General features: G+C 40.3%; 6 protein-coding genes and 1 pseudogene across 7 annotated transcripts in view; 5 read left to right on the top strand and 2 right to left on the bottom strand.

The window, feature by feature from the left end:
* The window catches only part of zdhhc12b (zinc finger DHHC-type palmitoyltransferase 12b), a 30,189-nt gene extending 27,703 nt beyond the window's left edge, over window positions 1-2,486 (bottom strand). For both annotated transcript variants that reach the window (XM_034191693.1, XM_034191692.1), the window contains exon 1: window positions 2,091-2,486. In XM_034191693.1, the coding sequence (XP_034047584.1) occupies window positions 2,091-2,250 (160 nt within the window). In that variant the 5' untranslated portion in view covers window positions 2,251-2,486. The remainder of the gene's footprint in view (window positions 1-2,090) is intronic.
* Window positions 2,487-6,238: 3,752 nt separating this feature from the next.
* LOC117529023 (histone H4) lies at window positions 6,239-6,732 on the top strand. Its single transcript, XM_034191714.1, has one exon. It carries the CDS (start codon window positions 6,321-6,323, stop codon window positions 6,630-6,632), a length of 312 nt encoding a protein of 103 aa, XP_034047605.1. The 5' UTR covers window positions 6,239-6,320; the 3' UTR covers window positions 6,633-6,732.
* A 405-nt stretch (window positions 6,733-7,137) lies between these two features.
* Window positions 7,138-7,572, top strand: LOC117529020 (histone H2B-like). The gene has a single exon (XM_034191712.1). It carries the CDS (start codon window positions 7,138-7,140, stop codon window positions 7,510-7,512), a length of 375 nt encoding a protein of 124 aa, XP_034047603.1. The 3' UTR covers window positions 7,513-7,572.
* Window positions 7,573-10,849: 3,277 nt separating this feature from the next.
* LOC117529007 (histone H1-like) lies at window positions 10,850-11,608 on the top strand. Its single transcript, XM_034191700.1, has one exon. The coding sequence runs from the start codon at window positions 10,962-10,964 to the stop codon at window positions 11,553-11,555; it is 594 nt and encodes a 197-aa protein (XP_034047591.1). The 5' UTR covers window positions 10,850-10,961; the 3' UTR covers window positions 11,556-11,608.
* A 261-nt stretch (window positions 11,609-11,869) lies between these two features.
* Window positions 11,870-12,548, top strand: LOC117529011 (histone H3). Its single transcript, XM_034191704.1, has one exon. The coding sequence runs from the start codon at window positions 12,065-12,067 to the stop codon at window positions 12,473-12,475; it is 411 nt and encodes a 136-aa protein (XP_034047595.1). The 5' UTR covers window positions 11,870-12,064; the 3' UTR covers window positions 12,476-12,548.
* A 601-nt stretch (window positions 12,549-13,149) lies between these two features.
* Window positions 13,150-13,642, top strand: LOC117529013 (histone H2A). Its single transcript, XM_034191706.1, has one exon. It carries the CDS (start codon window positions 13,184-13,186, stop codon window positions 13,568-13,570), a length of 387 nt encoding a protein of 128 aa, XP_034047597.1. The 5' UTR covers window positions 13,150-13,183; the 3' UTR covers window positions 13,571-13,642.
* A 5,705-nt stretch (window positions 13,643-19,347) lies between these two features.
* Window positions 19,348-19,730, bottom strand: LOC117529022 (annotated as a pseudogene).
* Window positions 19,731-22,030: the final 2,300 nt, after the last annotated feature.

Genomic DNA, 22,030 nt, shown 5'->3' with positions numbered 1-22,030 from the left:
GAGGATAATAACAGTGATTTTCGGATAATAGTGTGACAAGTTTAGAAAAGTAACAGTGATTTAAGGTTAACAGTAATTTGAGGATAATAACAGTGATTTTCAGATAACAGTGATTTGAGGATAACAACAATTTAAGGATAATAGTGTGAAGAGTTTAGAATAATAACAGTGATTTGAGGATAACAGTGATTTGAGGATAACAATTTAAGGATAATAGTGTGAAGAGTTTAGAATAATAACAGTGATTTGAGGATAACAGTGATTTGAGGATAACAACAATTTAAAGATAATAATGTGACGAGTTTAGAATAGTAACAGTGATTTAAGGTTAACAGCAATTTGAGGATAATAACAGTGATTTTCGGATAATAGTGTGACAAGTTTAGAAAAGTAACAGTGATTTAAGGTTAACAGTAATTTGAGGATAATAACAGTGATTTTAGGCTAACACTGTGATGGGTTTAGAATAATAATGGTGATTTAAGGATAATAACAGTGATCTGAGGATATTAACAGTGATTTTACGGTAACAGTGTGATGAGTTGAGGATAAATAACAGTGATTTGAGGATAACAACAGTGATTTAAGGATAACTGTGATTTTAGGATAATTGTGTGATGAGTTTAGGATAATAACAGTGATTTGAGGGTAATAAAGTGATTTAAAGTGAATAACAGTGATTTATGGATAATAACAGATGTAGACTTTATAGTATGCAATAGTGTGATGAGTTTAGGATAATCACAGTGATTTTAGGATAACAACAGCAGGTTTTAGGATAACAGTGACATATTTTAGGATAATAACAGTGATTTAAGGATAATAACAGTGATTTCTGGGTAACAGCGTGATGAGTTTAGAATAATAATAAGGATAATAACAGTGAGGATAACAACAGTGGTTTAAGGATAACAATGTTTTAGGATAATAGTGTGATGAGTTTAGGATACAGTGATTTAAAGATAATAGTGATTTGAGGGTAATAACAGTGATTTAAGGTGAATAACAGTGATTTACGGATAATAACAGTGATTTAAAGATAATAACAGTGATGTGAGGGTAATAACAGTGATTTAAGGTGAATAACAGTGATTTACGGATAATAACAGTGATTTAAAGATAATAGTGATTTGAGGGTAATAACAGTGATTTAAGGTGAATAACAGTGATTTACGGATAATAACAGTGATTTAAAGATAATAGTGATTTGAGGGTAATAACAGTGATTTAAGGTGAATAACAGTGATTTACGGATAATAACAGTGATTTAAAGATAATAACAGTGATTTGAGGGTAATAACAGTGATTTAAGGTGAATAACAGTGATTTACGGATAATAACAGTGATTTAAAGATAATAACAGTGATTTGAGGGTAATAACAGTGATTTAAGGTGAATAACAGTGATTTACGGATAATAGACGTAGAAGTGTGACGAGTTTAGGATAATAACAGTGATTTTAGGATAACAACAGCAGGTTTTAGGATAACAGTGACATATTTTATGATAATAACAGTGATTTAAAGATAATAACAGTGATGTGAGGGTAATAACAGTGATTTAAGGTGAATAACAGTGATTTACGGATAATAACAGTGATTTAAAGATAATAGTGATTTGAGGGTAATAACAGTGATTTAAGGTGAATAACAGTGATTTACGGATAATAACAGTGATTTAAAGATAATAGTGATTTGAGGGTAATAACAGTGATTTAAGGTGAATAACAGTGATTTACGGATAATAACAGTGATTTAAAGATAATAACAGTGATTTGAGGGTAATAACAGTGATTTAAGGTGAATAACAGTGATTTACGGATAATAACAGTGATTTAAAGATAATAACAGTGATTTGAGGGTAATAACAGTGATTTAAGGTGAATAACAGTGATTTACGGATAATAGACGTAGAAGTGTGACGAGTTTAGGATAATAACAGTGATTTTAGGATAACAACAGCAGGTTTTAGGATAACAGTGACATATTTTATGATAATAACAGTGATTTTAGAATAATAAGCGTAATATTATTACTACATTAATGATAACGGTAATAATAATGACAGTAATATTAATAATACATACTCACGTGTATCATGCAGGAAGAGTATTAAGGTTATGACCCATGTCAGAATAACATGAGCTGTTCTTACAAGAAAGCCCGATCCAAAAACATTTTTGAACATGGTCCTAACACGTTCGAACATCCATGGTGATGCAGAGGCATTAATAACGAAATAAAACTGCATTAATTACCTTAACTTAGCTTAACCTGCAGCGTGTTTCAGTTTGCAGGTTTGTTAACCAACGCATCGATTTAAATAAACGTAAGAAAGCAACAGTCATGATTTTAAGATCACAGTATTCACAGTCAGAACGATTCTGTTTAAAATCGTCTGTTTGGGGCAAAGCAAATTGCAAATATTCGCTTTAATTAATTTGTTGTTGTTGTTGTTTTCCTCCGTCATCTTGAGCTGTGATTGGTCAGCCACCGTCTTCTTCTGCGTTTCTACTGTAAGACGCGCCAATCGTGTGTGTCTGTGGAGCCGGAGGCGTGTTCTTCGTGTACGGTTGCACTTTCAGGCCGCATGCTGCTTCTTCTACTAACGTAGATTCAGAGCATTTCTTTAGAGACTGCGCCACCTACCTGTGATTCAAGAGCGTGACTTGCTATTTTCAAATTTTATTTCACTCCAAATATACAGTTTAACTAAATAAGATAGGACGTCTGATGAATTTTCAGGAGCACATAGTATTGCACAAAAAGTAGTACTTCAGGTTCTACATATAATTGTAAAGGTTAAATATACTCCATTTTTTTAAGTTAAGCTTTTAAAGGTTTATTCCACCCCAAAATATTACTTATTAATAAAAAACAACAACTTTGTTTCATGCATTAGGATAAAATGTGTAGGAATATAATGTTATGATCAGGTAAATTAATGATGTAATCATATGGTGTGGTCACTGTGTTTTCTCGATCTACAACAGGACGGTTTGAAAGTTTTGAACAAGGTGATAAACAAAGACAACAAGACACACATGTACACACACACACACACACACACACACACACACACACACACACACACACACACACACACACACACACACACACACACACACACACACACACACACACACAGATCCAAAATGCTGGAAGAGCATCAAGTTATGTAGACATCACTGAATAGCTCCTCAAACTCATTTCAGAGCCACATTGAAGGCATGATTTCCAGTACGTAGACACATCTGGAAATATAAAGATCCAACACAGTACTGTCAGAACACGTAAAATGACTATTGAAAGTAAAGAAAAACAGCCATCATTGATTGTAATCATGTATCCAGGAATTGACATCTTTCACTTACCTTTGGCAATATGGGAACTAGTGAGGATTATAAGCAGTGGTTCACTCGGGCAGCTTGTTTGGGCCGTGCTGGAACATCATCTCTTCTGGAATGAGGTGCTTTGGAGACTGTTTTCAAATGGGAGCCTAAATTTCTCTGGCAGGACAGCTTTTAACTTCTTGTTTTTAAAAATGTACTGAACCATGACTCACATGAAACATCTTGACTGTAACCCCAAACCTTGCTTTGAACATGCAAAGGAACAGTGGTGCCCATAAAAGACTTGTGGACTGCATACACTCCATTCTCAGTATCTATACATTCACTCTGGAGATATGAAGTTGCTGTTATGTCCTTTTGTTTGCCTGTGTGTTTCCTTTTTATGTGCCTTCTTAAATTTCTTTTGTTCATGAGAACATTGCATGTTGGACATTTTGTTGCACAACAGGTTTCAACTGAACCCTTTTCAGCAATCCAGTTGGGGCAGTGGCTGTTTCAGTAATGGTGGTGTTATCAGGAGCTGGGATGGTGGAGTTAAATGGAGCTGGGATGGTGGAATTAACTGGAGCTGGGATGGTGGAGTTAGCAGGAGCTGGGATGGTGGAGTTAGCAGGAGCTGGGATGGTGGAGTTAGCAGGAGCTGGGATGGTGGAGTTAGCAGGAGCTGGGATGGTGGAGTTAGCAGGAGCTGGGATGGTGGAGTTAGCAGGAGCTGGGATGGTGGAGTTAGCTGGAGCTATTAATATTTGTGATAATCTGTGAACTGTATCTAATGACGCATGCACAGTGAAGGCAGGGCAACCGATTTTTAGGGGGGACCGTTTGGTCCGCAACACCAGTTTAGTTAAAATATGACATGTGTCTGTTTCGTCATTTCATTTGTACAGATGTTACGTGATTGTCATTGACAATGTGATGATATTTGCCCTTTGTTGACGTAATATCTTAGCTAACATTGATACACAGACTCACTGTTATCAAATCGGACTCCACCAAGCTGTGTGTAATGATGCTTTATTTATTTATTTGTTTATTTCAAAAGTTGTGATAATGATGCCAGTTGTTCCTTTTGGAAAACTCACCCAAACGAGAAAAAGAATTAGCAGTCACAGTAATTGAATGTATTTATCCTGTGTAGTAGTGAGTTACAACTGGCTTCAAATGAGAATTTTTTTTTTTTTTTGAAGAGTTCAAAGTTAAGCAGACCTGAATTTCATGAAACGGGGTGATCTGTCCGACATGTGACATGAACATGTCTGCTATTTTTTACAATTATGCTCCAACCACCTGATGGTAACTGCATAAACTCACATTTCATAATTATTATCTGGAGTTTATGGGGTTAAATGGTCTCATTAATATTTGTAAATGCACGCAGGGTGATCTACAAATAATCATTGATTTGCAAATCGTTCAGATATCCACAAATGCAAATTTCATATTTGTAACTTGTAAATTGGTCTTTGCAAATAATGTTGTATTTGCAAATATAAAACTTAATTTGTAAAAAAAAAAAAAAAAAAAAAATTACATTTGTAAAACTGGAAATTGTATTTGTGAATTGAGTTTCAGCATTTGGGGATCACCAGTTACACGCATTCATCAATTTCCTCTGTGATGTAGATTTGAGACATTCTTTTCGCGAAATCCACACAGATCCACAAACAAATGACTACTGATTCGCAAATACACACTCACGCACACTGGATATCCACTAGATGGTAGTGGGGTTCCATTCATTACACAGCCGTCTATTTAGATCTCTCAGCCATTTGACTCATTTTGACTTCTGATATGAGCTGGACGGACAAGAAGAGCAGTCGCTATCATCTAATGTAAGTACAAACAACTTTTGTTGTCCTAACTTAAGATAAGACTCAACTCGCTTGATTATGTTCCTTCTTGACGAATTGCGATAAAGATCAAGATGAAGTTAGATAAAGATAAAGTTGATTCATCAAGAAGGAACACAATCAAGCGAGTCGACCTGTTACATCTTAGTGTATTTGTGTCCAAACATAAATAGCACTGGGTTGTCTGTTGGATAAACCTTAGGTTTGTTGGACCTCAATTCATGTTTGTTCTTGTTCAGCACCGTGGACAGCGACAATCACACAAAGCCTGGTGCATAGAGATATATTGACTGATGCCAAAATAGTTCATCTTCTACTTTCACAGACCTGCCAATATGAACCTCTTGCAGAACACCGAAAGTAAGTTTTTCAGGCTTCTTTCTATTTCAGAGTAGAGGGGGGGTACACACTCTGGACAGCAGATGTGACATGAAAGCACATGCTGCACTAGATAATAAGTTTCACACTGTATGTCCTCCCTGATCCAACTGCACCTTTCACACAGATTGAGCACTGCAATCATCTGGTTTCAAAGAAAGTACACCAGCCACTTGGCCACTTCATGAGCTTGAAAAACTACAGTACAACTGAACTACATGTTCTTCTTGATTGTGATTTTTTTTTTATTGTTTTGGTATAGTGATTAAAAGGTCCATTACGTGTGAAGTGCCTTGGGACAGGTTTGGTGTCATTTGGTGTAATATAAACACTTTATTTAAAGTATTTTTTTGTTTCTTTGAACCACTCATTCATCTGCTCTTCAGCATTGCTTCACTATGTAAGAAGAGGTATCATTGTTTTTATCTCTTCTCCCCCTATTTTTTTTATTTTGTGTTTTTAAAGACAGTTAAGTAGAAATCAGACAATGACTGATTCATAACTCATAAAGAGGGAGAAGGCAAAGAAGCAATGACAGAAACACAGCAAATAATGCTTCGTCATTCATATGTTTGTCCAGCAAGTGGCACATAAGCTCCAAAGAACAACCACCAACCAGTGGCGGCAAGAAGAAAATAGCCACGCCCCTGTCTTCACTTACGTCCTCAGGTGGGTTTTAAAGGACATGGACATCTGAACGGCGCCGGTAGTTGTATGATACTTGAACGCTGGTGACGATGAGTGGAAGGGGAAAGGGCGGCAAAGGACTCGGAAAGGGAGGCGCTAAGCGGCACCGTAAAGTTCTTCGTGATAACATCCAGGGAATCACCAAACCCGCCATCCGCCGTCTGGCTCGTCGCGGCGGCGTCAAGCGGATTTCCGGTCTTATCTACGAGGAGACTCGCGGTGTGTTGAAGGTGTTTCTGGAGAACGTGATCCGTGATGCCGTCACCTACACTGAACACGCCAAGAGGAAGACTGTGACCGCCATGGATGTGGTGTACGCTCTGAAGAGACAGGGAAGGACCCTGTACGGCTTCGGTGGTTAAACCGCTTCAGTGTCTCTAATGACAACACAAAGGCTCTTTTAAGAGCCGCCCACTGTCCTATGAAAGAGCTCATCTCCTTTGATTGTATGGTAACACAATTATCACAGCAGATTTGAGTGCAAATGATAATTTAATGTTTTCAATTAGCTTCTATATCTTATTGCTCCAGTCATTCTGGTTTAATTATCGATAACTAAAAGCCTGCATACCACAAAAGTATGATAGAGCTCGATTGTTGCCTTGCAGGCTTTCATGCCATAAAATGTTTCGTTTCCAAACGTCCGTAGCGTTTACTGTGTGCGTCAATGTTAATCGACCCTCATTCTTCTGTAACAACTGCGGTTTGGACAAAAGCTTCTCATGAAAACCAGCGCCACAGCAATGTTTCCGCCCCTAACACCGTCCACCAATCATACACGGGGAGTCCCACAGTTGAATTTGCATGCAGTGTCTGTAAATGAGCCGTTGTTTCTGTCGAAACCTCATTCGTTTGTCACTCGGGACCATGCCGGAACCATCGAAGTCAGCGTCCAAAAAAGGCGCCAAGAAAGCGGTGACTAAGACCGCCGGTAAAGGAGGCAAGAAGAGAAAGAGGAGCAGGAAGGAGAGTTACGCCATCTACGTGTACAAAGTGCTTAAACAGGTCCATCCCGACACGGGCATTTCTTCCAAGGCCATGAGCATCATGAACTCGTTCGTCAATGACATCTTTGAGCGCATTGCTGCCGAGGCGTCCCGTCTGGCTCACTACAACAAGCGCTCCACCATCACATCCAGGGAGATTCAGACCGCCGTGCGCCTCCTGTTGCCCGGTGAACTGGCCAAGCACGCCGTGTCCGAGGGCACCAAGGCTGTGACCAAGTACACCAGCTCCAAGTGAACTGATGTGCGCCTTCACCATCAAACAAACGGCTCTTTTAAGAGCCACACACGTCTGCAAGAGTGCAAAGTTTGTATAAGTTGTGTACAAACAGTTTTGTCTTTAGTATGTTTGTCATTTTATACGTCATGCTGGATAGCAATACAAATTCAGACGTGTTCAAATTTCTACCAACTGTGTAGTGTGATGTCCACAGAATTGGCACATACTGATAAATGAATTGCAAAAGGAAGTTGGTGCATAAAGTGAAAATAGGGCAACAACATAACTGCAAGTGGCTTTAATAAAAATAGCAACATACGGAGAGTGTAATAAACAGTGAAGCAGTATTGCAATGTATGGCATGAAGAAATGTGGTTATGCAGTGGGTTTCAGACCGGTAACTGGACGATTCATAGATTTACTGAATGAAGTCGAGTCACACTTCTGAGAGATCACACCCGTTATAACATATCTATTGTTATGTTTTACATAGAAATATAATGTATTCATTAGCCAGTATTTTGTTCATATAAAAATTTTTAATAGCCTAATCATATATTGTCTCTTAAAATTACCAAAATAGTTGACTTTACTGCCACTATCTGCTTCTCTATCATATATTGGTGTTTGTATATATGTATAATGTGTGTGTTTGCAAAATACCTACAGTCTAGGCTCTATCAGAATATCCTATTACTGTTAATGGCAATATGAATATTAAAATATGACAAACCATTTGTCCTGTATCATAGCTACATGTAAGACTTTTGCAGAAAAAAAGTGAATATCAGTTTAGTATTATGATGGATTAAATGCACTGCACCTGTCAAACACTGAGTGGAGCGGGTCGGATGACCCAGATGACCGATCTAAGATGGCGGCCTCACAACTCGTCAGCACCAATAGCCAGCAGCCATACTACTGATAGATCACACCTGTGTTAAAAGAATTGTCACTTTTTAAAAAGACAGCTGCACCAGACATAAAAATCATTATGGAGCTGGAGCTAACGCTATGGAATATCCCTGCATCACCTGCCATAAACCAGTCCACAATCATCACCCGTGACAGTGCTGTGTTTTAATAAATAATGACTGTTTTTTTTTCTTCATATGTCTATGAGTACTATTTTTTGTCTGTGAATGGTCCTTAATATATAAAACAAATGTGCACATGCGTGCACACCAAGACAACAAAATTCAGTTTAAACATATGTCATATTTCTCTCCTCCCTCTTGCTTGTGTGCTAATTGCCACTGAAATAGACTGTCACATAATTATTGCAGCCAATCAAGCTATAAACATAAGTAAGGATGTGGAATGATGTAATTTGGACACCTGAAAGCAGTAATCATAGAAATTTATTGAGGGCACACCTCAAATGTAGCCAACGACAGACTGTCCAAAGCTAGTGTTGATTGAGTAGACACTTTCAATGACATGGCAGATGAGAAATACCTGCTTTTGCATATATTTCGCTTTTATTTTGTGTGTGGGTGGGGGGCGGGGTGGGTTACTGACTAATTAGTAATGATGAGTAATACATGTGTGCTGCTTTATGTTTTGGTCTGAGAAATATCAGAATGAGCTTTACTGATGACATGAGTCTTATCAAAACATTTATTTTACTTTGGGTGGCTTTGAATCTATGGTTCTGTATTAGTGCAGCAAATAACTGAAACAATACTTCACATGGTGATATAAGCACCAAATCCAGCGGAAATTCTCCTTAGACATTGCTCTTTTAAAACACTGACAGCCACTTGAATTTTCAATAGGCGGCCAAGTACGGGTCAATTGAAGAATTACACAGGGGTTAAAATATAAAAATGTTCCAATGATATTGAAAACTATACCACATTATTTGTCTGATGATAAAGATTCCAAAACAGTATAGTTTGGACTATCTATGACTGAATGTTTTGGAGTTATGGGGTAAAAAAAACCATAAGAATGGTGACAAAGGTCAATTTCAGTTTGTACAGGGGTCAAAAGTTAAAGTTGCTCCAATTTTAGTAAAAAATGGTGCAATTTGTTGATTGAGCTACATGGATTAATAAATGGAATAGTTTTGACTGTGCTGAATGCTTGCTCTCAAAGTAAAGGTCAAATAATGTTGATGTCCATTGAATTCTATGACATGTGACATATGTTACCCTGTAACATGATAACTAAGCATGATACATGGTGCAAACTATTCCTTTTTGAAATCCTATTAACTCAAACAATAATTTGCATCACCTCTGAACAAAATTGGAGTAATTCTATCTGTTGACCCCTGTACAAATTGAAACTGAACTTTGTCACCATTCTTGTTGTGTTTAACCCAAAACTCTATAGAATTCAGTCATAGATAGTCCAAACTTTTCTTTACCTTTTTGGACAAATAATGTGGTATAATTTTCAGTATGACTGGAGCATTTTTATATTTTGACTCCTATGTAATTCTTCAATTGACCCCTACATGGCCGCATATTAAAAATTCAAGTGGCCCGTCGGTTTTTTCGAGAGTAATATCTAAGGTGTACTTCTGTCAAATTTGATGCTTCTATCACAGTTGGAAGGATTCCTCTGCAAATATTCTATTACCTGCTGCGCTACATTGGAAAAGCCAAACTTCACTGATTTTGTTGGTTTTCTTCCATGTAATTTACATAAGGCACATTGGTCATTTTCATGTCTAAGCATTCTTATTCCTCTATTATGTCTGTATCATGTAAACACACAAGCACTGTAGACACTCAACATATCACTGAGGTCACTTTATTTTAAAAACATGGACACATTTACCCTGATAAAACTGCCAACTGTAGGAGATACGAACGTTATGACTGACAACACGTGCTGATCGTTTTGGCTGTCAACGATATGTTTATCACAATTAAAATATGCATTTTGGCACAATAACAACTGACTAAAATATGACATGTGAGCATCGTTAAAGTAAATCAGCCTCTGACAAGAGTGTGTTTGCAGAAAGCAAAAACGCGTCAATTTCTGTCAGATTTATGTGTAAAATATCAGTACACTGACTCTTACACAGCTAACAAGGATGTCGTGTTCGGGTCTAAGTGGTTTCAGTGGGTTTTTGCTGCTTTTTGAAGCATTTAAGAGAGAAAAAGCACAGAGCAGTGCCTCCCGCGGCAGTCGTTCGGGGAGAGTTGAAGCTTTTTTTGACTAAATGCGGAAAGCTTCCGAGACCAACACAACGTGCACATGTACAGACACCGCTCCGCTGTCACTTCCGTTTGTTTATTGTACATACATGTTGGTCCAGATGGGAATTTCACCTGTTTATTGTCAGAGAGAAAACACAAGTAACCCGACAAATCAGACTGCAGCGAGAAGCGGCGGGATGGATTGAGTCTCCACGGTTCTCATGGAGGCTTCAAGTACAGCCTCCTGCTCCGGAATCTCCAACAGTCCGTCAAACTCTCCTTGTGCTTTGCAACGTTCAGAGACGACAAATGGCAGAAGAAGCTCCAGCTGCCGCCGCTCCGGCTAAGGTTCCCAAGAAGAAGCCTGCCAAAGCCAAGAAGGTGGGCCCCAGCGTTAGCGACCTCATCGTTCAAACTGTGACGGCGTCCAAGGAGCGGAAAGGTGTGTCTTTAGCTGCCCTCAAAAACGCTCTGGCTGCCGGCGGCTACGACGTCAAGAAGAACAATGCTCGTGTCAAGGTGGCCGTCAAGAGTCTGGTGACTAAAGGCAAGCTTGTCCAGACCAAAGGCTCCGGGGCGTCCGGCTCATTCAAGTTGGGCAAAGACACCAAGACTAAACCGGCTGCCAAGAAAAGTGCTCCCAAAGCTAAGAAGGCCACCGCCAAGAAACCAGCAGCGGCCAAGAAACCCAAGAAAGTTGCAGCAACAAAAAAGCCTGCCGCCGCCAAGAAGTCCCCGAAGAAGGTGAAGAAGCCTGTAGCGGCAAAGAAAGCAGCCAAGAGTCCGAAGAAGACACCCAAGAGTCCGAAGAAGGCCACGAAAAAGCCCGCTGCAGCCAAGAAAGCTCCAGCAAAGAAGGCCGTCAAACCCAAAACTAAGAAGGCAGCGCCCAAGAAAAAGTGAGCTGTCAATCATGTCCTACAAAAGGCTCTTTTAAGAGCCACCCACATTACTGAAAGAGTGTTTCCTGTGTAATTTGAGCCACATCATAAACCCGGAGGGGTGGGTTAGGGTTAGGGTTAGGGTGGGGAAAAAAATGTAAGCGCCACGTTTTAAAGGCTCGCTGTTTGACTAGTCACAGCCACAAACACTGGCGTTATTACTCAAATATATCCATAGAAGGCTTCCACATATCAACAATTACAATAAATACAGATATGTGAAAAATAAGTCAAAGTGCATTTATGGATGGTCTGTCTATGTATATTTTATGATTTTACATTGATGACTCGATTTGTATTTGCTTTTAGCACGTTGAAAGCTTCGAATTGCTCTTGTCCAATCAGCGACAGCGCTCCCTTTTCTTGCACCAATCACCTCTGGCGCCGCTACGGCGGTGCCTTTATAAGGCCGGTGTGCGCTCTGAAGAAAACACATTTTCGCTTTCGTGCAAAGAAGGCTGTCGGTAAAACATGGCAAGAACCAAGCAGACGGCTCGTAAATCAACCGGTGGCAAGGCGCCAAGGAAGCAGCTCGCCACTAAAGCAGCCCGTAAGAGCGCTCCTGCCACCGGCGGCGTGAAAAAGCCTCACCGCTACAGACCCGGTACCGTGGCCCTCAGAGAGATTCGTCGCTACCAGAAATCCACCGAGCTGCTGATCCGCAAGCTGCCCTTCCAGCGCCTGGTGAGGGAAATCGCTCAGGATTTCAAGACTGATCTGCGTTTCCAGAGTAGCGCTGTGATGGCTCTGCAGGAGGCCAGTGAGGCTTATCTGGTCGGCCTGTTTGAGGACACCAATCTGTGCGCCATCCACGCCAAGAGGGTCACCATCATGCCCAAAGACATTCAGCTGGCTCGCCGGATCCGAGGAGAGAGGGCTTAAAGTGTGCTGAGAACCATAACCACACAAAACGGCTCTTTTAAGAGCCACTGCAATGACATGAGAGTGTTCCCGTGTGTGTGTATATATATATATAAATGAGTTATTTTCAATATAAAGAACGTGTAGACTTGACACAGTGAGCGCAAGCTCTTTAGATGAACGTTGTTTTGGCGGTGTCTTTTGAGACATTAACATTGTGTATATATATATTCACATTGAAAAGTGTTATTTTAATATAAAGAACATAAGTTTGACAGAATGAATTGCTTCTGCTCACCCCCTTTTTGGTCACGTCACTGTGGAATTGTTTTGTATATCAGTTTTTGTTATTGACGAGTTGTGTGCCAAATAAATAAGTTCAAAAGTTCAACATAATTTGTTTAATTTTGGAAGTGAGGCTCAACATTGGGTTGATGCGCGGCTTCAGAGGAGGGAAGCAGACGCCCGCATCATGAGTACTTGGTAGTTAGCCACGCCCACCGTGTGATTCTCAGCAGATGATTGGTAGACCACCCTTTCGACAAGTCCTGCATATGGTCCTTCACTCTCTCAGTGGCCCCGCCTGCTGCAGTTCAGCAAGCAGCCTGTTTTGTGATTGGTCGGGCACAAAGTGTCCTCCGCCGCTCGGAAAGTATATAAAAAAGGCTCTGTGCCGCTCCGCAAGTACTTTTTCTCTGCGCTTTAACAGCAAAGGATTAGAGCGAAATCATGAGCGGAAGAGGCAAAACAGGCGGTAAAGCCAGAGCCAAGGCGAAGACTCGCTCCTCTCGTGCTGGATTGCAGTTTCCAGTCGGTCGTGTCCACCGTCTGCTGAGGAAGGGCAACTATGCGGAGCGTGTGGGTGCTGGAGCCCCCGTTTATCTGGCGGCTGTGCTCGAGTATCTGACCGCTGAGATCCTCGAGCTGGCCGGCAACGCTGCTCGGGACAATAAGAAGACTCGTATCATTCCCCGTCACCTGCAGCTGGCTGTCCGCAACGACGAGGAGCTCAACAAACTGCTGGGCGGAGTGACCATCGCTCAGGGCGGCGTGCTGCCAAACATTCAGGCTGTTCTGTTGCCCAAAAAAACCGAGAAGCCCGCAAAGTCCAAGTAAACTTGTTCATTCAGCTGGTACAGGCTGGACCCCAAAAAGGCTCTTTTCAGAGCCACATCACTTGTCCTTAAAGAGCAACATTCTACACTCCCCATGTGTAATTTTCTTTTCTTTTTTTTGCTTGTGTTTTTCTTTTTTCCAAAACAAAACATGGGGAAATCTGATAGAGAGGAAGATATCCACTCAAATCATATATGCTCAACCTAGATTTATTATTAAGTCCAATTCTGACAAATTAAGAGCGTAACTTCAAATTCAAATAATGATCATGTCATTATCTTGAGCAGCATCATTTCAAAAATTGTCATTATTGTTGTAAAAATAATAAAAATAAGTCTCGATGAGCTGTGATCTGCAGGTTGGTTTCAAACCAGGTGTCTCCACTACTTGATGCACCTTTGTCATGCATGAGGTCATAAGTTATAACTATAAGAAAGCAATGTTTTTATGACCATGCTTGATGTTACTAAAGCTTTTGATAAAGTACAGCAAACTATTTTGAAAATTATTAGACAGAAATATTTTTTTGTCATTCCATGAGAACGGTTTGAATTGCACTTCCCTTTTTTTTTTTCTTTTTTTTTTTTTTTTACCAAATTGTATTATTTGTATCGCAGCATTAAGGACATATCACAAAAATATTTTCCCATGTCAGGCATTAGTTTATTATTTTTCAGTCATCATTACAAAATGTGATCTCCGTTCTTCTTTAACCCTGTTATGTACACTATGGAAGCTATCTGAATATGGTCATTAAATGTATTTTTAATGAAATTAATATTTTTTTCTTTCTTGTTTTTTTGTAATGCCTTTAGATACCTCATATGCGCATACACACAATTGATGGCAAGACAAAGTTGTACAACTACTGTATTCCATAATGCGGAGAAAAACGTGAAGCGCCTTCAGACAGCTTTGGTGTCATTTGGAATCATATATACAGTTAATCCATGTCACTTTTTTGTTTCTTTGAACCACTCAGTCATCTCCGCTTCAGCATTGCTTCCCCATGTAAGAAGACGTTTCATTGTTTTTATCTCTTCTCTCTCCCCCTTACTTTTATTTAATTATTGTATTTTGTGTTTTTGAAGACAGTTAAGTAGAAATGTTATTACACATTACAGTGACAAAGAGCAGATACTTTGACACAAAGGGCTTTGGTCGGAAAGGCGTGGCACGTGTGGGTTGAGATGAACTTTCATTCAAGATAACAGTTGCAAAGTACTGCTAACACATCTTCGGTTCATGGAAACACCATCGAAGGTGTATAATGGAGTTTTGCATATCTATAAATGAGTGGTTACACTGGTCTACAAATATTGAGAAGTTGTCTGCATCAGAAATAAAATGTGCTATTTGTCATGTTGAATTCAAATATGACAATAACAACGGCTAAATGGCTACTGTTTCCAAGATATACAAGGTTTTACATTTTGCGTTTACTTAATTATATTAACAGTAGTTTTTATAAAAAATCATAACACTTTAAAATCAGCAAAAGGATTATATATTAGCAGCACAGTAGTAGCTTTTCTTAATATTTTCATTCTCTGTGACCCAAAATGAGTAAAGTTTGACCATAGTGTTATTGGAGCCAGAACCTCATTTGTTTCGTGAAATGCAAATTGCATATTTGTACAGAGTCAGTGTTAATCTGTCTGTTTATTTTGCTTTTACAAAATAAATTCAATCAACAATATTTAATTGCCGCACGGGTATGGGGTCATTATTGTAGCAAAAGTATTTGCAAATGTAATGCAATCTGCATTTAACAAAACGAATGAAGTTAGGCTCTGATAACCTTTCATTTATAAACCACTTGTCCGTTCTACACTCCCCGTGTGTGATTTTTTTTTTTTTTTTGCTTATGTGTTTTTCTTTTTTTCCCAAAACAAAACATGGTAAATCTGATAGAGAGGAAGATATGCAGATCAAAATATACATCTGCAAATACTTTTGCTACAATAATGCCCCATATCCCTGCAACAGGAGAAGAAACCATGTGTGCAAGTCTGTACTGTGAGGCATCAACTTTGGGACAAACAAATCTGGCCCCCAAACAAATAAGCAGCCAGATCCAAGTACCTATGAGAGAGGAGAGACAGATCAGAGTGCCAGTAAGAGGAGAAAGGTGTGAACAGCACCAAACATTTGCTCAGCAGGTAACTCGGTTGTCATTTGACTTAGATCTACGTGAAAACGACACGAAGTGAGAATGACAAATGCTTAGATCCTAGGGAAGAACCGGTTTCACCCGCTCACGAACCAGAACCATCAAGCAAGTTTAGGTCAATCAGAGCCAGGAAACCAAGACAGATGTTCACATATCCAGCATTAGGGGAGCCGTCATTTCAACTCAGATTTGTTGTGGTCTCTCTTGGTGTATGCACGCATGTGCGCATTTGTGTATATATATATGCCAAAGGTCCAAATGACAGCTAAAGCCAATGTTACACAGCCTTCTACACAATTCACCTAAACTGTGGAATAGCTTTTTCCCCAGAGCTTTGGCTGTGTTTTGAACAGAGGATCCTCTATTCTGAAGGGTTTACAGACCATTCATAGATAAAAAAAAAAAAAAAAAAGACCATGGGGCTGCCATCTTAGACCGATCATCATTTTCTGCAGATGTCTTACATGTAGCTATGATACAGGACAAATGGTTTGTCATATTTTAATATTCATATTGGAATTGACAGTAATAGGATATTCTGATATAACCTAGACTGGAGACAGGTATTTTGCAAACACTGTAAACACACATTATACATATATACATACACCAGTATATGATAGAGAAGAAGATAGTGGCAGTAAAATCAACAATTTTAGTAATTGGAAGAGACAATATATGATTAGGCTATGAATCGTAACCCCTACTTTTTGTCATGCCACACATTGCAATATTGGTTCACTGTTTATTATACTTTTTGCCAAATAGCTATTTTTCTGAAAGCCACTTGCAGTTATACTGTTGCACCATTTTCACTTTATGCACCAACTTCCCTTCGCAATTCATTTATCAGTATGTGCTGATGCTGTGGACATCACACTACGGAGTTGCTATAAATTGTTTGTAACATTTCATGTGAATCAGAATCAAATCAATTTTATTTATATAGCGCCAAATCACAACAAACAGTTGCCCCAAGGCGCTTTACAATGTAAGGCAAGGCCATACAATAATTACGGAAAAAACCCAACAGTCAAAATGACCCCCTGTGAGCAAGCACTTGGCAACAGTGGGAAGGAAAAACTCCCTTTTAACAGGAAGAAACCTCCAACAGAACCAGGCTCAGGGAGGGGCAGTCTTCTGCTGGGACTGGTTGGGCCTGAGGGAGAGAACCAGGAAAACGACTTGCTGTGGAGGGGAGCAGAGATCGATCACTAATGATTAAATGCAGAGTGGTGCATACAGAGCAAAAAGAGAAAAACACTCAGTGCATCATGGGAACCCCCCCAGCAGTCTAAGTCTATAGCAGCATAACTAAGGGATGGTTCAGGGTCACCTGTTCCAGCCCTAACTATAAGCTTTAGCAAAAAGGAAAGTTTTAAGCCTAATCTTAAAAATAGAGAGGGTGTCTGTCTCCCTGATCTGAATTGGGAGCTGGTTCCACAGGAGAGGAGCCTGAAAGCTGAAGGCTCTGCCTCCCATTCTACTCTTACAAACCCTAGGAACTACAAGTAAGCCTGCAGTCATTTCCTCTCCAACTTACGGGTTATCTGCTTTAAGCTGCGAGTTTGTGAGTTATACCACGGAGTCAGGCACTTCTGATTTAAAGCTCTCTTTTTCAGAGGAGCTACAGCATCCAAAGTTGTCTTCAATGAGGATGTAAAACTATTGACGAGATACTCTATCTCACTTACAGAGTTTAGGTAGCTACTCTGCACTGTGTTGGTATATGGCATTAGAGAACATAAAGAAGGAATCATATCCTTAAACCTAGTTACTGACAGGTCTGAAGGGCGGAATAGGCTGGACGCAAATGCAGGACTCTGACAACAAGCTCTGTAAGACACAGCAGTTTACTGAAACAGTAAACGAGGTTCGGTACACGGAAAGACAGTCCAACAAGAGTGATACAAACAGAAACATAAGGTAGTAGGCGTGGTCGAGGATACAGGCAGGTAGTTGTAACACACGTGAAGCAGGCAGGACAAGAATACAATACAGAGCAGAGAGTAGGCACAAGGCGCAACAATCTGGTGAAGAAATGAGGCAAACAAAGGAGCTTATGTACACCCAGGTGATGAGGTACAGATTGAGAGCAGGTGTGTGTGGAACGCCCCAGAAAGAAGGAGTGGCCAGGGAGAAGGACACACCCACAACCAGAAAACACAAACAGACAGAGAAAGCGACAGATAGATCCAGACAGGAAAAACCCCCCAGCAAGAGACAAAACAATATAAGCAAACTAAAACCAGCAAACAGGACCCAAAGCCTAACAGTTACAGCACTTTCTGAAAGACTTCTAGTGTAATGAAACTTATTCCCCACTGCTGGGTAGTCCATCAGAGTAAATGTAAATGTTATTAAGAAATGATCAGACAGAAGGGAGTTTTCAGGGAATACTGTTAAGTCTTCAATTTCCATACCATAAGTCAGAACAAGATAGATCTAAGATATGATTAAAGTGGTGGGTGGACTCATTTACATTTTGAGCAAAGCCAATAGAGTCTAATAATAGATTAAATGCAGTGTTGAGGCTGTCATTCTCAGCATCTGTGTGGATGTTAAAATCGCCCACTATAATTATCTTATCTGAGCTAAGCACTAAGTCAGACAAAAGGTCTGAAAATTCAGAGAAACTCACAGTAACGACCAGGTGGACGATAGATAACAACAAATAAAACTGTTTTTTGGGACTTCCAATTTGGATGGACAAGACTAAGAGTCAAGCTTTCAAATGAATTAAAGCTCTGTCTGGGTTTTTGATTAATTAATAAGCTGGAATGGAAGATTGCTGCTAATCCTCCGCCTCGGCCCGTGCTACGAGCGTTCTGGCAGTTAGTGTGACTCGGGGGTGTTGACTCATTTAAACTAACATTCATCCTGCTGTAACCAGGTTTCTGTAAGGCAGAATAAATCAATATGTTGATCAATTATTATATAATTTACTAACAGGGACTTAGAAGAGAGAGACCTAATGTTTAATAGACCACATTTAACTGTTTTAGTCTGTGGTGCAGTTGAAGGTGCTATATTATTTTTTCTTTTTGAATTTTTATGCTTAAATAGATTTTTGCTGGTTATTGGTGGTCTGGGAGCAGGCACCGTCTCTACGGGGATGGGGTAATGAGGGGATGGCAGGGGGAGAGAAGCTGCAGAGAGGTGTGTAAGACTACAACTCTGCTTCCTGGTCCCAACCCTGGATAGTCACGGTTTGGAGGATTTAAGAATATTGGCCAGATTTCTAGAAATGAGAGCTGTGCCATCCAAAGTGGGATGGATGCCGTCTCTCCTAACAAAACCAGGAAATCAGAATTCTTTATTTGTCATTGTTCCTCAGGGGCTCAACGAAATTCAAAAAACAGCTCTAAAAAGAAAAAGCAGTGCAAAAAAAAACACAAAGTGCATATAAAAGTTATAAAAAGACATCAAAATATTAAGTTATAAAAAGATTTACAGTGGGGTTGAGGCGTTCAGGGCAACAACAGCGCTTGGAAAGAGTGTTGGAGTGTTTGTATTACAATCCAGCATCACGAATAAATGAGAAAAATACTAAGAACAGAACTACTGTTTGTACACAACATATAGAATGTTTGCACTTTTGCAGACGTGTGTGGCTCTTAAAAGAGCCGTTGGTTTGATGGTGAAGGCGCACATCAGTTCACTTGGAGCTGGTGTACTTGGTCACAGCCTTGGTGCCCTCGGACACGGCGTGCTTGGCCAGTTCACCGGGCAACAGGAGGCGCACGGCGGTCTGAATCTCCCTGGATGTGATGGTGGAGCGCTTGTTGTAGTGAGCCAGACGGGACGCCTCGGCAGCAATGCGCTCAAAGATGTCGTTGACGAACGAGTTCATGATGCTCATGGCCTTGGAAGAAATGCCCGTGTCTCCTTCCTGCTCCTCTCTCTCTTCTTGCCTCCTTTTCCGGCAGTCTTGGTTACCACTTTCTTGGAGCCTTTCTTGGGCGCTGACTTCACTGGTTCAGGCATGTTCGGGATTTCTCCTCTATAGTTCCACGAAATTAATAAGTTCCCAACTCTGAGAACTGCTTCTTTAAAGACACGGCATGCAAATTTAACTGTGGGACTCCCCGTGTATGATTGGTGGACGGCGTTAGGGGCGAAAACATTGCTGTGGCGCTGGTTTTCATGAGAAGCTTTTGTCCAAACCACAGTCGCTGCAGAAGGATGAGGGTCAGTTAACATTGACGCACACGGACACAGAAAACGCTACTTTCCACAGGTTGCAGTTACGGCACGTTACTGTGAGGACGTTTGGAAACGAAACATTTTACGGCATGATCTAACACTTTACAATTAAAGCCTGCAAGGCAACAAATGAGCTCTGTCATACTCTCGTGGTATATGTGGGCTCTCGTTTGTCGATAATAGAGTCGAAAGGGGTGGAGGAACACGAAGGAAAATACGAGTAGCTCGTTTAATGTTTAAAAACTTAAAAAAAACAACTAAAACATTAAATGAACAAATTGCATTCAGTTGTGCTGTGATGATTTAGTAACCATACAATCAAAGGAGATTAACTCTTTCATAGGACAGTGGGCGGCTCTTAAAAGAGCCTTTGTGTTGTCATTAGAGACACTGAAGCGGCTTAATCACGAGAGCCATACAGGGTCCTTCCCTGCAATAAAATGACATTTAATAAAAAAAATATTCATGCTTCATTAGTGCATGAATACACCAGTTCCTCATCTCAACAGGCACACATGCCACGCCTTTCTGACCAAAGAATAAAAGACAAAAAAAAAAAAATAGAAAAATTGAAATTATTAAGAACAATACTATGCAAATGCAGAAACACTAAGAAAAGGACACCAGTGAATACTAAACAGCACTAAATTCACTCTCTTTTTGTGATCTATGTCATGTTATTTACACTGTGATACCAGTGTGTCCAAATGAGAACCTGTGCTTGTATAGGAGGCCATAACACTGGCTACTGGATACATTAATTGCACAGGTCCCTGTAATTTGACAGATCCCTTAGTAACACGAGATGACAAACATCAACAGTTGTGACAAATAGGACAGTCTAACTTTTGTCGATATTGCTCTTGACAACGTAATGTGATTTATGACAAAGTCATGAACTCTGATATGACAAGCAAGTTTATGATGGACAGTTATGAAATATAATAACAAATAAAAATAAAATATGGGAAATTTATAGCAGATACTTTTTCAAAATGAGTAAATATATGTTGGATTTGTAGAACTTTATGTCAAATCAATTTTATTTATATAGCGCCAAATCACAACAAACAGTTGCCCCAAGGCGCTTTATATTGTAAGGCAAAGCCATACAATAATTACGGAAAAACCCCAACAGTCAAAACGACCCCCTGTGAGCAAGCACTTGGCGACAGTGGGAAGGAAAAACTACCTTTTAATAGGAAGAAACCTCCAGCACAACCAGGCTCAGGGAGGGGCAGTCTTCTGCTGGGACTGGTTGGGGCTGAGGGAGAGAACCAGGAAAAAGACATGCTGTGGAGGGGAGCAGAGATCGATCACTAATGATTAAATGCAAAGTGGTGCATACAGAGCAAAAAGAGAAAGAAACACTCAGTGCATCATGGGAACTGTTGTGAAAGTGTCATGACACGGACCCACAACAGGGGGCGGTAATGAACGGACAATGGATAAGCCAAAAAGTAACAATTTAATGTTGTGAATCGCACAACGAAGTACAGACAATAACAATATGGTGGAATGTCAATTATACACAAGGTGACGTGTGGGCAGGCTCGAAGATAGAAGACGTCTGGCGAGAGAAGAGCCGGATCCCACACAGCTTCCACCACCAACGGATCTGAAGAACACCGGAGCCGCCAAGCCCTGCGCCCCAGGTGGGCACTGTCTTCAGCAGTCAGACCCGGTACTGCTGGCAGAAAACAGAAACAGTACTGATGAGTGCGAGTTCGCACACTCAGTAATCCCACAGTCTGTGTTTGGTTAGGAGGGAGCACCCCCACCTCCAATCACACACTCGTGCAGCTCCTGTCTAACCACTTATCTGGTTGGGGTGTGAAGCGAAGCCGTCGCTGATCACACCAAACGCCAATCCCACAGATAAGGCAAACACCACAGGAAAACGGCTGCAAAAGAGTTCAGACTATTATTCAGTGTTAAGTCAGCAGAGAAGTTACCTGAATGGTAGCTGATTTCTCGGCAGGGAGGTGGAGTTGCAGGCCGGCCTTTATGGTGGTGGTGATGTGAATGAATGACAGCTGGTGCTGATAACAAGTGACAGCTGTCACTCCCGGTTGCTATGA

Source organism: Thalassophryne amazonica, chromosome 17 (assembly GCF_902500255.1).
Source record: "Thalassophryne amazonica chromosome 17, fThaAma1.1, whole genome shotgun sequence".
Taxonomy (NCBI): Eukaryota; Metazoa; Chordata; class Actinopteri; order Batrachoidiformes; family Batrachoididae; genus Thalassophryne; species Thalassophryne amazonica.
Note: the sequence above shows the minus strand (reverse complement) of the source record. Positions and strands in the feature narration are given on the sequence as shown.

Bases quoted from the DNA above. Each gene is read 5' to 3' on its own strand.
- LOC117529023 (XM_034191714.1), top strand. From the start codon at position 6,321: ATGAGTGGAAGGGGAAAGGGCGGCAAAGGACTCGGAAAGGGAGGCGCT.
- LOC117529020 (XM_034191712.1), top strand. From the start codon at position 7,138: ATGCCGGAACCATCGAAGTCAGCGTCCAAAAAAGGCGCCAAGAAAGCG.
- LOC117529007 (XM_034191700.1), top strand. From the start codon at position 10,962: ATGGCAGAAGAAGCTCCAGCTGCCGCCGCTCCGGCTAAGGTTCCCAAG.
- LOC117529011 (XM_034191704.1), top strand. From the start codon at position 12,065: ATGGCAAGAACCAAGCAGACGGCTCGTAAATCAACCGGTGGCAAGGCG.
- LOC117529013 (XM_034191706.1), top strand. From the start codon at position 13,184: ATGAGCGGAAGAGGCAAAACAGGCGGTAAAGCCAGAGCCAAGGCGAAG.